Consider the following 13,814-nt stretch of genomic DNA (forward strand, 5'->3'; position numbering starts at 1 on the left):
ATTTCGTCAGATTTGTAAAGTAAATAATTTATAAACTTACGCAAACACTGGAGAATACGTCTTTCTCAATATGCTAACTGTAAATCACAATTTCAAAATAAAAGTTTAAACCCTTGCTCTGAGATTTGATGTCGACATATTCAAGAAATTGTTGGAGCATTTCTGTCGTAAAGAAATGGCCAAAAATAAAAGATTAAGTGGACCTTTGAATTAAATGTTGTTTGGTCAATATGTGAGTGGCGCCCTCTGCAGGCATTTGTTATAATGCGTAATGTACGTTAGCTCCTTTATAATACATTATGCATTTTAACAGTTTTGTTCAAGAAAACCATATGATTGCTTGCTTTTGATACTTTATTTGAACTAATTATTATTGCCTCATTGCTATTATACAGTAGTCAACATTTGAAGTGGATCAAAAAAGTTCAAAGGTGTCCTAAGACAAGAACGCATTTTGCTTTTAGGTTTTAGGACAACTTTGATTAAAGGTTTTGATCCACTTCAAATGTTGACTAGTGTATATATATATATATATTTTTTTTTTTTAAAGTAATTTTAAAGGCTATTGTTCGTTTAGGTCTATTTTTTACAATACAATAATCCGATTACTCGATTAATCGTCAGAATAATCGACCGATTACTTGATTACCAAAATAATCGTTAGTGACAGCCCTAGAGCAAAACTGATATTGGCCTTCCAAGAGCAGGATTGGACACCCCTGGTCTAATCTGATTGGCTGAGCAGCGTTCCATACACGGTTTAAATCTGTGTGTTGCTTGGTGACATGCGAAGCTTGATGCTTTGGCTTCTTTTGGAACTACTTTCATTGGTGGATAAAAATTTATAGCCAATAATGACTGGCTTCATCCCTTAAATTATCCTTCACATATTATACCTTGTCTACAGGTGTAAAAATGATATAATCCCCTCTTTACAGTGTAGTTTATATGCATTAAAACAATATGAGTATCCATATTGACTGATCGGTGGCAGTTTCATGCAGAAACATTAAGAATATCAGGCAGTCTTATTCCTTTCTTGATTGCTTCTCACAAATAAAAACAAACATAATTGGACGAGTACTGTACATAATGCGCAGTTTATCAAAGTAATAGGTATGCTTAACCACACACATCTGGACTTCAACACTGCTTGGGTTCACAATGGCGGGAACTGGCTATAAAAAACTACCAACGTGTCTTAGTGTCAAAGGAGGATCAGAACCAGGTTTGAAATGGCTCCGTCATCCACGTGTGATGCCATCATCGCTCCATATTAACTAAAGACTATTTTCTCTATCTCCTAGGGTGACCATACGTGCCATTTTCCCAGGATGCGTCCTGGCCAGGATTTCTATATTGCCTAAAATATCTAGGTTTTGGCTTTGTTTGCGTGTGCAGACCGATCGGTGTATGACATCAAAATCCTGGCCAGGACGCGTCCTGGGGAAATGGCACGTATGGTCACCCTACTCTATCCTAATGTGTAATGGCAAGGATTGGCAATCTGGTGACCGTGAAGACAGCGGTGAATGGAGGGAAGAGCTTGGCACAAAACAACGATGCAGGTGAAGGCCTCTCTTCAACTGTCACCGTCACGATGGCCGGTTGGTCTTGCTGCCACCGGAGAAGTTAGGAGGTGTTCCCCACCATGCCCTGTACACCAACAGCAGACCCATGAGCAGGCCCCAGCTACGTACGGGAGAGAGGAAGAATGCCAGCAGCCCGTAGGTCTCCAGCAGGAAGTAGCAAGAATAGGCCTGCCAGATCATGAGGACCAGCATGCCTATGTGCATCGCCAGAGTCCTCCAGCGGCTGCCCGGCCGACAGAAATGCGAGCGGAAGCTGGTGCCGCGACACCTGTGGTGAAGACTCCAGCAGAGGTAATAAGTGAGAGGCATATTGAAGAATAGCACCTGTGGATGACAGACGGCATGTTACGACTTGGCCGTTACGATAAGTATGATCTGCACCTAGATCTTGAATTACCTGTATGACTCCCACGACATAGCTAAGACTGCCTTCAAGGAAATGGCCATCCACAAACACGCCAAAAGCAAAGCAGGCTCCATTGTGTCCATCAATGACTTCCCCAATGATCCATGGACCTGAAAAACCAGAAGATAAAATGCACTGTTCTTTCTTCACAGTAATTGCAAGGACATGTTGTGACCGAGTTCATCCTGATCATCTTCACTGTGCTCTTGAGCAAACCAAGTAGGGCTACACAATTATGTTCATAATTTCCCTTGATATTGTAATCATGATTACTCATTTCGGATTGTAACCTTGTGAGTGTCACAACAAAAGTGACACCTTAAATTCTGTTTCTGTCAGTGTCATCATTTACTCACCCTCATGTCATTCCAAACCTGTATGACCTGTATTCTTTATTCTGTGGAACACGAAGATATTTTGAAGAAAATCACCTTTGTGTTTTTTTGTCCATACAATGAAAGTCAATGGGGCCCAATAAAAGTTTTTTTTTAATCTATTTTTGTGTTCCACAGAGCAATTAGTTATGATAAATATAAGTTTAGAATGTGACAACATGAGGATGAGTAAAATTTTCAGCTAAATTTTCATTTGGGTGAACGATCTATTGTGAATGACCCATATAGAGTTGAATGTAACTTCAGACTAGGCCTGGGCTGTCACGATTCCTCGATTCAATTCAAGTACTCAATTAAAAAAAATTCCTTGACTGCATTTTGCCCGTGTCAACTACCCGGCAAAATACCAGAAGTGGCGCATTCCCTGGAGGTGAATTCATAAAACGCATTATTAGACCATTTTCCAAGACTCCATGATATATTAAACCCATTTAAAAATCATAAAGCATAATGTTATTGTGAATTAACAAGCACTGCGATTTAATTAAATAAATATATGTGATGCAGGTTTAATATGTGCTTTAATTATTTACACACGTGTACTGTAGGTCACGTCCGTGCGTCTCGGAGCGGCTTTGATCGCAGTAAATGCTGCTCCACACAAACTGTTACCATTTACATGTGTGGAGCGTCTCAAACTCCATCTCTGCATATTGTTGTGAGTTTGGGTTTATTATAACGTTCCTCTGGGAACGCAATGTGTGCCATTTCCTCAGATTTGTAAGGTAAATCATTTATAAACCTATGCAAACACAGGAGAATACATCACTATCTTTCTCAATATGCTAACTGTCAATCGCGATTGCAAAATAAAGCATTTCTGCAGTAAAGAAATGGTCAAATATTAAAGATTAAGTGGACACTTGAATTAAATATTGCTTAGTCAACATTAAACAAGGTTTAGATCACGCAGTAAAGTGTAAAAACAATCGTCAGGCCGTTGGTGCCCTCTGTAGTCATTTTTTATAATGTGTAATGTACGTTAGCTCTTTTGTTTATAATACATTATGTATTTTAACAGTTTTGTTCAATAAAACCATATGATTACTTGCTTTTGATACTTTATTTGAACTAAATATTATTGCCTCATTGCTATTATGTATTTTAAGAAATTTTAATAGCTATTGTTAACTTAGGTCTATTTTTATTACTACAAAAAAAAATCTAATAATTACCCGATTACTCGATTAAATGTCAAAATAATTGACAGATTACTCCATTACCAAAATAATCTTTAGTTACAGCCCTACTTCAGACTCTTCTATGGATTTTGTACATGAAAATTGGTATTTGTTTATCTAGATGTTTTCATAATAGTCTTAGGCTCATCAAAGGCATATAAAAAAAAATGTTTTTAATTTTCTTTTTGCTCAAAAATGACCCAGACCGAACATGAGGATTAAAACTCGCTCATTTAGACTGGTTGAGGATATCGATTGGTATATAGACTCATTTAACATTCCTGATTAACCATTGCTCTCATGTCTGTTATTAGTTACAAAGCTAAAAAAAACATAAACATAAATATGCATATTTTGCTGCAACAGAAGTTGACCTGTATTGAATACTGTAATTGGCACTTTCACTATTTTATTTTTAGTTTATAATTTTATTAGATTACCTATGCAGCCTTAAGTTCAAGGGTTGGTTATGGGCATTCATAAAAACTAAGAGGCAATTATCTATAATATAATAATTGTGTCATTATCACTCTTTCTCTCTTCTGAATAGTTAGATGGAAAAAAAATACTCTCTGTATTAAAAAAAAACATTACAGGCCTTCTGCAGTGGTAGTTTAAGTCATTATGTTCCATCAATTTGTGAAACTGTTCAAGTGGTGTCAGGCGGTGACTTACCTAATGCTGTACACAGGTTGAACAGCAGCAGAGAATAGAAAAACGTGTTGCTTTTACTAACAAGATGCAGAGATGTCCACGCTTGAGAAGACAATCCTGATGGATTATAAGAGTATATAGTGTTAAGTGTCAATTATGCTCATGAAGACCATTTATATTCAGTTATAATGACAGGACAACAGAAATACCTCTTGTAGAAGATACAGGCATAAATCTGAAGAGCACAAGCCCAGCCAGGTTTAGAAATGCTATGCCCACAAAGGCAATCCGAGCCTGTGGGAACACACACAGTCATTGCACATGCATATAATATTCATTAACAGTAAACTATTAACTATAAACTTTGTATGTACTTTTGTGGTAAATGTGTTTTATGTAGAGATTTTACGGTTGTATTCTGATCCCAGACACAGATTTCAATCTTCAATCTTCAAATCCACTATAATATATTAATTATGGCATGTTTAAAGCTATGATAATTTAAAGGGATAGTTCACCCAAAAATGAAAAATCAGTCATTAATTACTCACAAAAAATACCTTAATTTGTGTTCCGAAAATGAACAAAGGTCTTACGTTTTTTGGAACAACATGAGGGTGACTAATTAATGACAGAATTTTCATTTTATCCCTTTTTCCCCCTTTTTATCCCCTATCACTAACTGAAGAGTGAAGTAAACAGCCATTTCAATATTTATTGCGAGATCAATTTTTCACCACCACACGATGACTTGGTTTCATTTTTGTACCAGTATGTAGTGGTCTGTAAGGAGGATGAAGGACTGCATGAAGCCGAAGCTGGGAGTGAGGCCTTCCTCCAGTGTGAATTGCTGCTCTCGCACTTTTGAGCGACCTGCAGAGTTCTGGCACAGGGAGACAGAGAACAAGTGAGAACTGTGCCATTTTCTTAAAGAAACAATACAACCATTTCTATACATTTAAATAAACAATTGCTATGCAGTTGCTAAGGTTCTGAGTGGTTTAGCCACGTTGCTTTGTGGTTCCTAGGCTGTTCTGGAGAGTTTTACTTTGCGGTTGCTAAGGTTTTCTGAGTGGTTTACATGGCATGTTGTTGTTCTGTGTTTTCTGGTTGGTTGCTGAAGTCCATCTCTATAATATTCTAGTCTCCAGATATTACTCTTATAAAGTCTACAGGACCAGGCAGAATTTGTTTGACCAACTGTTTAGAGAAGCAACAGCACACCTCTTCTAAATAAGCCACATGATTTGAGGAACGAGTGATGAGTGACGAGTTTAATACTAGAAATCGGGGTTTGTTCAAATCATTACCTACCTCCACTTTAACTCTGATAGTGTGTAGTCCAGTAGTGTATAGCGTTGGGTCCCATTGCAGCACGTATAAAGGACCCCCTGCGCTAAACGCTTTTCCCAGTGAAACTCCATCCACATTCACATGCACAGCTGTGATTGGAGATTCAGAGAAAGCCAGGAGCCTATTAGAAGCGACACACGGCACATTGAGCAATTAGTGCAACCTCAAACTATGACATTCTTCGTAGGACCGAACAAGACAAGCACGCAGAGAATAAACATAAACGTGAGGTTTGGATGAGAGACGATAATGTTTCATAAGTCAACGTCTGAGCGCTTGAAGTTTCAAGAGGACACACACAGAGATACCTGATGTGCGTGGAACTGCCGATACGACCCAGAGGCTCCACTCCTGGGTGCAGGTACTGGGCGTCTTTGGGATTGGTGATCAGCACAGCTGGCCAGTCCTCAAACGTCACGTCAGTGAAACTAAGCAGGTCATGGTCGAAAGCCAATATCCTGTACCTGAACCAAGGGAGAACTTTGTGTCACTGCATTTTTATAAGAGCTAAGGCACAACGCTATGTCTTCCTCGTATATCAGCTGTTGTTCTTGTATTTGCTAACATAGTCAGCTATATTTACAACATGCAGCATTCCCTTGAGCGTGGGCCTCGTTCTTTGTGAACTTACATGCGGTTGTCCATCCAGTCTCCCAGCTCTAACTCCAGCGTGCCTCCTTGATGTCGACTGTGCAGTACCGGCATGAAGCCTCCTAGTGTGTGTAGGTGCCCACACAAATACGCCACGGCTGTACTGTAAAAAACAATGGATAAAATGTGAGATTCAGCAGAATGTGATGAATATTATAAGATGCAATCTAATGCCGCTTGTTAGCTCTTTAGCATTATTCCCTACAAGTGTTTAACATCACTGAATATGACATTATAGTTACAGTGTTTCAGACCAGAATTCATGCTAGACAATCATGTTCTAGGGTTTAGATGTAGGTCAGATGGCCAAATAAGACATCGGATTTAGAATGACATTTGAAAAGTGGCCCAAATCGAGTCGCAGCCTCAGAGGGCGCAGTCACAAGCCATCCACAGGTCACTAACTGATTCTGATTCATATTGCACACAAAAATTGTAAGTCCTTTTCCTAATTTGCAACATAGAGGGAGTTTTTTTTTTAAATCACAAAGAAACTAGTGGCTACAAGGTTTTAACAGGTTAATAAAATGAAATATGTGAAAAAATAAAAAGTAATAAAAAAAGTTAGTAGCAAATATATACATACATATTATATACAGTGGGAAAAATATTTATTTGATCCCCTGCTGATTCTGTAAGTTTGCCCACTTACAAAGAAATGAAGGGTCTGTAATTTTTATGGTAGGTTTATTTTAACGTATAGAGACAGAATACCAACCCAAAAATCCAGAAAAAACACATTATATAAAGGTTAGAAATTGATTTGCATTTCAGTGAGTGAAATAAGTATTTGATCCCCGAGCAAAACATGACTTAGTACTTGGTGCAGAAACCCTTGAGGTAATAAATTTTTTGTAGTTGGTCACCAGGTTTTCTTATATAATGTTTTTTCTGGATTTTTTGGTTGATATTCTGTGTCTATATAAGTTAAAATAAACCTACCATAAAAATTACAGACCCTTCATTCCTTTGTAAGTGTAATTTCTTTTGTAACTTACAAAATCAGCAGGGGATCAAATAAATATTTTCCCCACTATATATATATATATATATATACACACACACACACACATTCTGATTTTTTGAGTTACGTATGTGAAATAATTTGTATTATTACTTTTGTACAGACAGAAACAACAGTCTATATATAACAAAGTCTATAAGTCTATTTTTTGTTTTTCTTGTGTTTTCATTACAATCTTTTGTAGAGACTTGATGCTGTAATTAAAAATATTTTAATATTTTTTCTAATGTTTTCAGTATAGTCATATTTAGAAATTTGGCACTGTTATTTAATTATTTTTTTCATGCTGGTCCTTTATTGTAATGTAATCTAATTTCAGATAAACCAACCCCTAACAGAACAGTTGCTGGTCACTTTATATGCTGGTCACATGCTCTCTTCCTGTCTAAGTGGGCCGTTATGGGCGGTCAGTGGGGAAAATCTCAGATTGGTTGACTGTCACAGCAAGATTTTTCCAAACCTCATGAGCTCTCGGATTCCTGGGAAGGGGGAGATGACAGTAGATGTGGTATAATGTCCAAACCAGATGGACTTGTTACTGTTCAGACTCTCCTCACTAAAGGTCGCCAACATGTCCATCTGAGTCTATGGGGAACATCACATTTCAGCCAAAGAGAAAAGTTGTCATCACATTTACATAAGCAAAGCTAAAATAATCTCTCCTACCTGATTGATAATTCCAAAGAAGTTATAGGGCCGTTTGGGTCCAGGGGTCAGAGTGGCATCGGCACAAATGAAAGAGTAGTTCCCAAAAGGAGTTCTGTGTATGTAGTGGAAGGATCCAACTTTCTGATTGGCAGAGTATTTCCTAAGTATTCAGGAATGGAGATAAAGAAGACAACATTTCTTCCCAATAAGACCATTAAATGTGCATTTTTTTTAAATGTCGACTTTAATATCGGAACCTTCTTGTAACTTTATAGCCATTGTGTTCTGCATTTGTAATATGTGTACAGACCTGTAATAATTGTTCAGGCTCTCCAGAGAAATAATATTAAATGCATCTGAGGAGACAAGAAGAAAATATAAGTCAAGATTTCCTGGAAATGGAAGAAGAGCGGGAACAAAATAACTGATAATGGAGCTCCTGTTACAGGTCTGGCAGCTTTCGTAATGTAACACCAGTTACAGGACCTGTGGGGAAATGGGATAATGGGAATAGAGGAAAAATGAAATGCGAGCTATGCGAGTTCATTAGAGATGTTCATTAGCCACCACCAAAGCCGATGCAGTCTTCATAGCTAAATATTAATATAATAATATCAGATGAAACACAGCTGCTGCACAGAGAGATTTATGTATATTTAATCTGTTCATAGTAAATCTCATTGGTCCAAATCCTTCTCCGTTTAACTGTATATTAATCATCAAATGTGTTTTGATTGGCTGCGATTCTGTTGCGCTGCAATGCATTTTGTTTTAGCGTGGATTTGTCATTGGAAACATAACGTGTCACACCCAGCTGGTTGTAAAAAGAGGCTTAAAGGGATATATGCCAGTGGAGCTATGGCAAAATATAATTCTTACAGTATAATGACTTAAATTTCAGTCTGTTTCTCACGCAAAGCTATCAAATGGTCTCTGAAGACTTGGAATGTAGTGCATGTGTACTTTTATGGCACATTTTTCAAGGTTTACAGTCTGAATCAGCAACCAATTATTTGGAAAAGAGCAGCATGAACAATTATCTAAATATCTCCTTTTGTGTTTGACAGACAAAAAAAACATATAGGTTTGGAATGTGTAAATGAAAAAAAATTATATCAATTTATAATGGTTTCCATTGTAACTAACTGAACTTAAATAAGTTGAAGTACTAAAATTACAAAAAAAAAATGACAAGCACATACAAAATTATTAAAACTTTAACAATAAAATGAAAACAGCTAATTCAAAATATGTATAAATACTAGGGCTGGGTAAAAAATATCGATATCTCGATATTAATCGATTCTCATTTTTACGGAACGATATCGATTCTTAAATCCCAAGAATCGATTAGTCTAGCCTGTTTTCAGTTAATGGACGTAACGTTGAAGGGCACATCCCATCCAATATATCGCAATGAGCGTTGTGCTTTGGTACTGTTAATATGAAACAATGAGACAAAAGTCTCAGATTTCAACAGACGCAAAAGCCTCAGTTCAACAGACGCAGCGCGAGGCGCACGTGAACTAATCATATCCTCCACATTAACACCAGTTTCAGCACAAAATAAACATGACTAAACATCTGAAGGTAAGTTAAAAGAAAGAGTACAACTTTACAATCCGTATCCTGTCTCAAGTAATCGCTCAATCAGTGTTTCAGCCGCGCAAAGACGTCAATATAATGGCTTGTAAACAATGTCACGTAACATCACATTTACCTCAGAAAAACATATTCGGTGACCATAAACTCATTAGTCAGATAGAAAAATAAACTGTAGAGAGGGGCATTTTGCTAAATATATGCCATATAGCATATTCATTATAATTTTTACTGTTCTTCAATGTTTAATTTATGTTTGAATAAATCCAAGTTTTTATGACAGCCACCATTATGTTTATATTTTAAAAAAAACCAAATTGAAGTAGAAATATTATTATGTAATTGTTACTTTATTATTTTAAAAACTTCATTAAGTGTAATTTTAACAAATCAGTCAAATGTAACCTTCGATATTATAGTAATGTAGCACCAACTGACTGTCATGTATATTTTACAGCATTAGTTGAGAGATTTTTTTTTCCTTTAGAAAATTTGGCATGTACTCTACCTGGTATATATCCAAAATAATCGACATTGAATCAAATCGAATCGAACCGGTAATCGAATCGAAAGCTTGTGAATGAGAATCGAATCGAATCATGAAATCTGTGTCAAAACCCAACCCTAATAAATACTATAACAGTATATAAATAATACTTCATCAAGTCATTTCAAGTCATTAGTGTGACATAAGAGTGTCCAGCTGTCTTCACTCAATGTCCTTAAATTGTTTTATTGCCAACAGACACTGGGACAAAGACAAACAATTATTTGTCCCTGACCAACAGTGACGTGCAAAGAGGAAGCTTATTTCTGTTCTTTATTTAGCTCTCCCACCCAAACCTTCAGACGCTTTCATAATGTTTTCTGGATGCAACTGACATTAGAAAGCAAAAATGAAGTGTACAATTTTTGTCATGTTAAAATATTTGTTTCCTATCCCACTTTAATATGCAACTATAAGTGAGCTCCATTCATAACGTGTGTAAACACTTCATTTGAGCCTGACACAGCAATATTGGCTCAACCAATAGTGTGATTTTGGGGCGGGACTATCTGTTTCACTGACCTATGGCAGACAAGTGATCAACACAATTTTATTTCATTGTGCAACTATTTTACGTTTTGGCGAATTGGTGGCTAATTCGTATGAATTCATACTAACTCGTTTGTACATTTTTGTACAATCTGCTTCTGCCCCGGTTTATGTTTAAATGTGGATTTTCATGCTTACTTTTTTCTAAAAATCATAAACTTTCATATGCTTCACATCATACAAATTCATAATCACCTCTTTTATAGTTATGTTTTACCACAAATTTGGGTTGGAGTGTTTGGGTAAACCTGTTTGACAATGATCTCGATATTTTCAAAACTCCAGGCCTTGAAAATCATCATTTAAAATAATAATAATAAAATAATAATCACCATGGTTTCCTCGAATGTCAATCCATTTAGTTCGTTCCAGCACTCGTGATCTTTTAAGGACGTTGTGGTAGGCCTGCCACTCCACTTCATGTTGAAGAGAGCCCATTTTACTCTGAGTCTTCGCATCTGTTAAGTCCCCTGTTAAATACAGTCAAAATGTGGGTTTATGTTGCATGCATGTATAAAATCTAATTTGAATATGTATACAGTAAGTAATGCATGGCAGCTCACCTGTGGCCAGCACAAGATCAGGTTTTATCACATCAATAGTGTCACTACAGAACTTTTCGAAGTCTGGAATGCGCCTGGGATCGTGGAAACGACTGATATGGATGTCGGAAACCTGCACAGAGGAATCAGCATGTTTAGAAATCAGCTAATAATGAGGTTTCACGCAGGCATGTTTGTAGTTAACAGAGAGTGTTGGAAATCTCACACATAAAACTCACCTATTTATAAAATAACTATTCCATGTGTCTTTACAGGTCAACTCATATTTGAAGAACCAATTATTAATAATGTTTTTTTAATATATATATATTAACAAATATTTGCCTCAAAAATAATTTTACTTTTTTAAAGATTCAACCCCTCACACATGCTTTTTTTTTATATGACAGTACAATTTTACAAAAGGACTAGGAGATTTATGTGTGAAATATGCATGAACTAAAATTGTAGCTCTAAAATTTTCACTGATCATTAACTAACAGCGGAATAATACGGTTATTCTAAATTAATATACTATATATACACATTTAACTCTAAAATAAATGACATATTATAAGATACCTTTTTGCCAAAGTTGTGTCCCAGCATTCTTTAAATTGTGTTACTCAGATTGTGTTATTCTATCACAAATAGAAATACTGAATGTATAATATATAATATAATATATTTTTGGACCCTATTAAAAAAATTCCATTAGTGGAAAGACCTCTTGTAGCTCTACGTAATATTTTGTATTAAGAGTTACACATTAATATTAATATTTATCAATGAAATCAGTACACTGTCAGTATACTATATGCTTGATTACAATATCACTGGAAGTATGTGACGTGTCCTCAAGAAAAAAAAGTCCTTTCAATTTTTGTAACACACATACACCATATTACATTCATTTAATGTCTCGTCGTGACCATAACCAATTTATTGAGTATTCATGGTTATATACACAATACAGCTAATCTATACAATGTCACGTTAGAGGTTAGAATATTCCGGCCTTTTCGTGTTTAAATATTTCACACAACAACCGTCTTTACAGCGCGACGAATAAATTATTATGGCAGAACACAAAATAAAAGCCATCCCCCAATCAATCACATGATCAGCCCATTGACAGACTAATGACAGGGTGACAGGTTTTTATGACCTCTCACACATCGCAGCGTTAAAGCTCTGCTCACCTGCACAAACCAGAACACACTGTCCAGCTGCCCGCCGGGATACGGAGGGCCAGTCTCTCTGGACCGATGTAAACTGCGCTTCGGGTGCCAGGCGCTGTCGTAGCTGTCAAACAGCCAGGAAGTGAAGCAGGCGAGCAGCAGCCCAACAATAATGACCAGAGCCGCGAACAGCCGGAGCATCCTGCCGATATCACGCTGCATTCACCGAGATCCCGTCAAGCGCTTCTCTTCTTCGTGCTGGAGGACACTAATGGGGGATTCAGACAGCCTTACATCCTCGGCTCTCGCTTCAGCGGACGCCAGACACAGCCGCAATGGACGAGCAAATCAGCGTGCTGTTATCGCCAACATCATCCATTAGAAACTTCCGGGTGGCAGGATCCTGTCCGTAGAAATGTAACTGATGGAAAGGAAATGGCCGAAGGGGGCGGAGCTATGCTGTTCGTCTTGGCCCGGAAGTTACCGCTAAACCGTTCAGACTTGAGTGTTAATTTGTTTTATTTAAAATATTAAATGTATTAGAAATAATATATTAAACTAATATGAATACATTAGATATTAATACATTTATATTCAATTTATTTAAAATGCTAAACCATTCAGACTTGTCATGTTAATTTTTTTATTTAAAATATTAAAATATTAGAAATAATACATATTAAATACATTAAATTAATATTAATATATTAGATGTTAATAAATTAATAACTATTTTATTACTAGACCATTTTGAGGTTCTAACCAGGTTTGTTGGTAAATTATGATGATCTCTGTTGGCAAGAACTAAATTACAGGCACAATTTAATATCTTTTATAAATCAGTCTGCGTTTTTCTCTTGTTTTTTGAACGCAAGCTAAATAGACAACTGGCACCTTTTTGATACACGGCATTGAAGGATGTAGGTAATAAAAAGACGAATATTGTAATGATATTGCATACATTAAATAATCATGAAGTAAACCAGTTGTTTTCTATTTTGTAATATACAATTTCCTTTCAAATAATGTAGAAATAATGTACAACTGCGAATAAAATCAATATTTAATGTTGATTGATTAATGTTGATACAAAAAAAAACTGTAAAAAATTTCCTTAAAACATTTTCTTAATTTCATTTTTTTTATTTCTTAATTGAAATAAAACTGAAATATTAATGTTTGAACAAGTTGAAGTACAAAAATTACTAAAACTAAAAAATCTATTAAAGCTAAACAGAAATATATAACAAATTAAAATAAAATGAAAATTAAATAATAATACAAAGGCCAAGCACATTTCGAAATGACTATTAAAACTAAAATGAAAATAAAAAATAAAACCTATTTTAAAATATTAAGAAATACTATAATAGTACATAAATGATACGTAAATAACACTGGTCCATAAATGTATTTATTTCAAATATCAGTGCAATACGTAGTGATGGCGAAGTGAAGCGTTCTGAACCAGTGAAGCTTTCATCACAAT

At 35.9% G+C, this 13,814-nt stretch overlaps 1 protein-coding gene across 1 annotated transcript; it reads right to left on the minus strand.

The window, feature by feature from the left end:
• Window positions 1-1,477: 1,477 nt before the first annotated feature.
• LOC107752737 (transmembrane protein 62-like) lies at window positions 1,478-12,793 on the minus strand. The gene is made up of 14 exons (XM_016568763.1): window positions 12,347-12,793; window positions 11,166-11,277; window positions 10,935-11,072; window positions 8,215-8,260; window positions 7,923-8,064; window positions 7,717-7,841; window positions 6,213-6,335; window positions 5,890-6,045; window positions 5,543-5,702; window positions 4,998-5,111; window positions 4,438-4,522; window positions 4,250-4,345; window positions 1,990-2,108; window positions 1,478-1,916 (listed from the first exon to the last, which is right to left on the minus strand). Exons 1-14 carry the CDS (start codon window positions 12,545-12,547, stop codon window positions 1,596-1,598), a joined length of 1,938 nt encoding a protein of 645 aa, XP_016424249.1. The 5' UTR covers window positions 12,548-12,793; the 3' UTR covers window positions 1,478-1,595.
• Window positions 12,794-13,814: the final 1,021 nt, after the last annotated feature.

Source organism: Sinocyclocheilus rhinocerous, unplaced genomic scaffold (genome assembly GCF_001515625.1).
Source record: "Sinocyclocheilus rhinocerous isolate Xijiao unplaced genomic scaffold, SAMN03320098_v1.1 scaffold61, whole genome shotgun sequence".
Classification (NCBI taxonomy): domain Eukaryota; kingdom Metazoa; phylum Chordata; class Actinopteri; order Cypriniformes; family Cyprinidae; genus Sinocyclocheilus; species Sinocyclocheilus rhinocerous.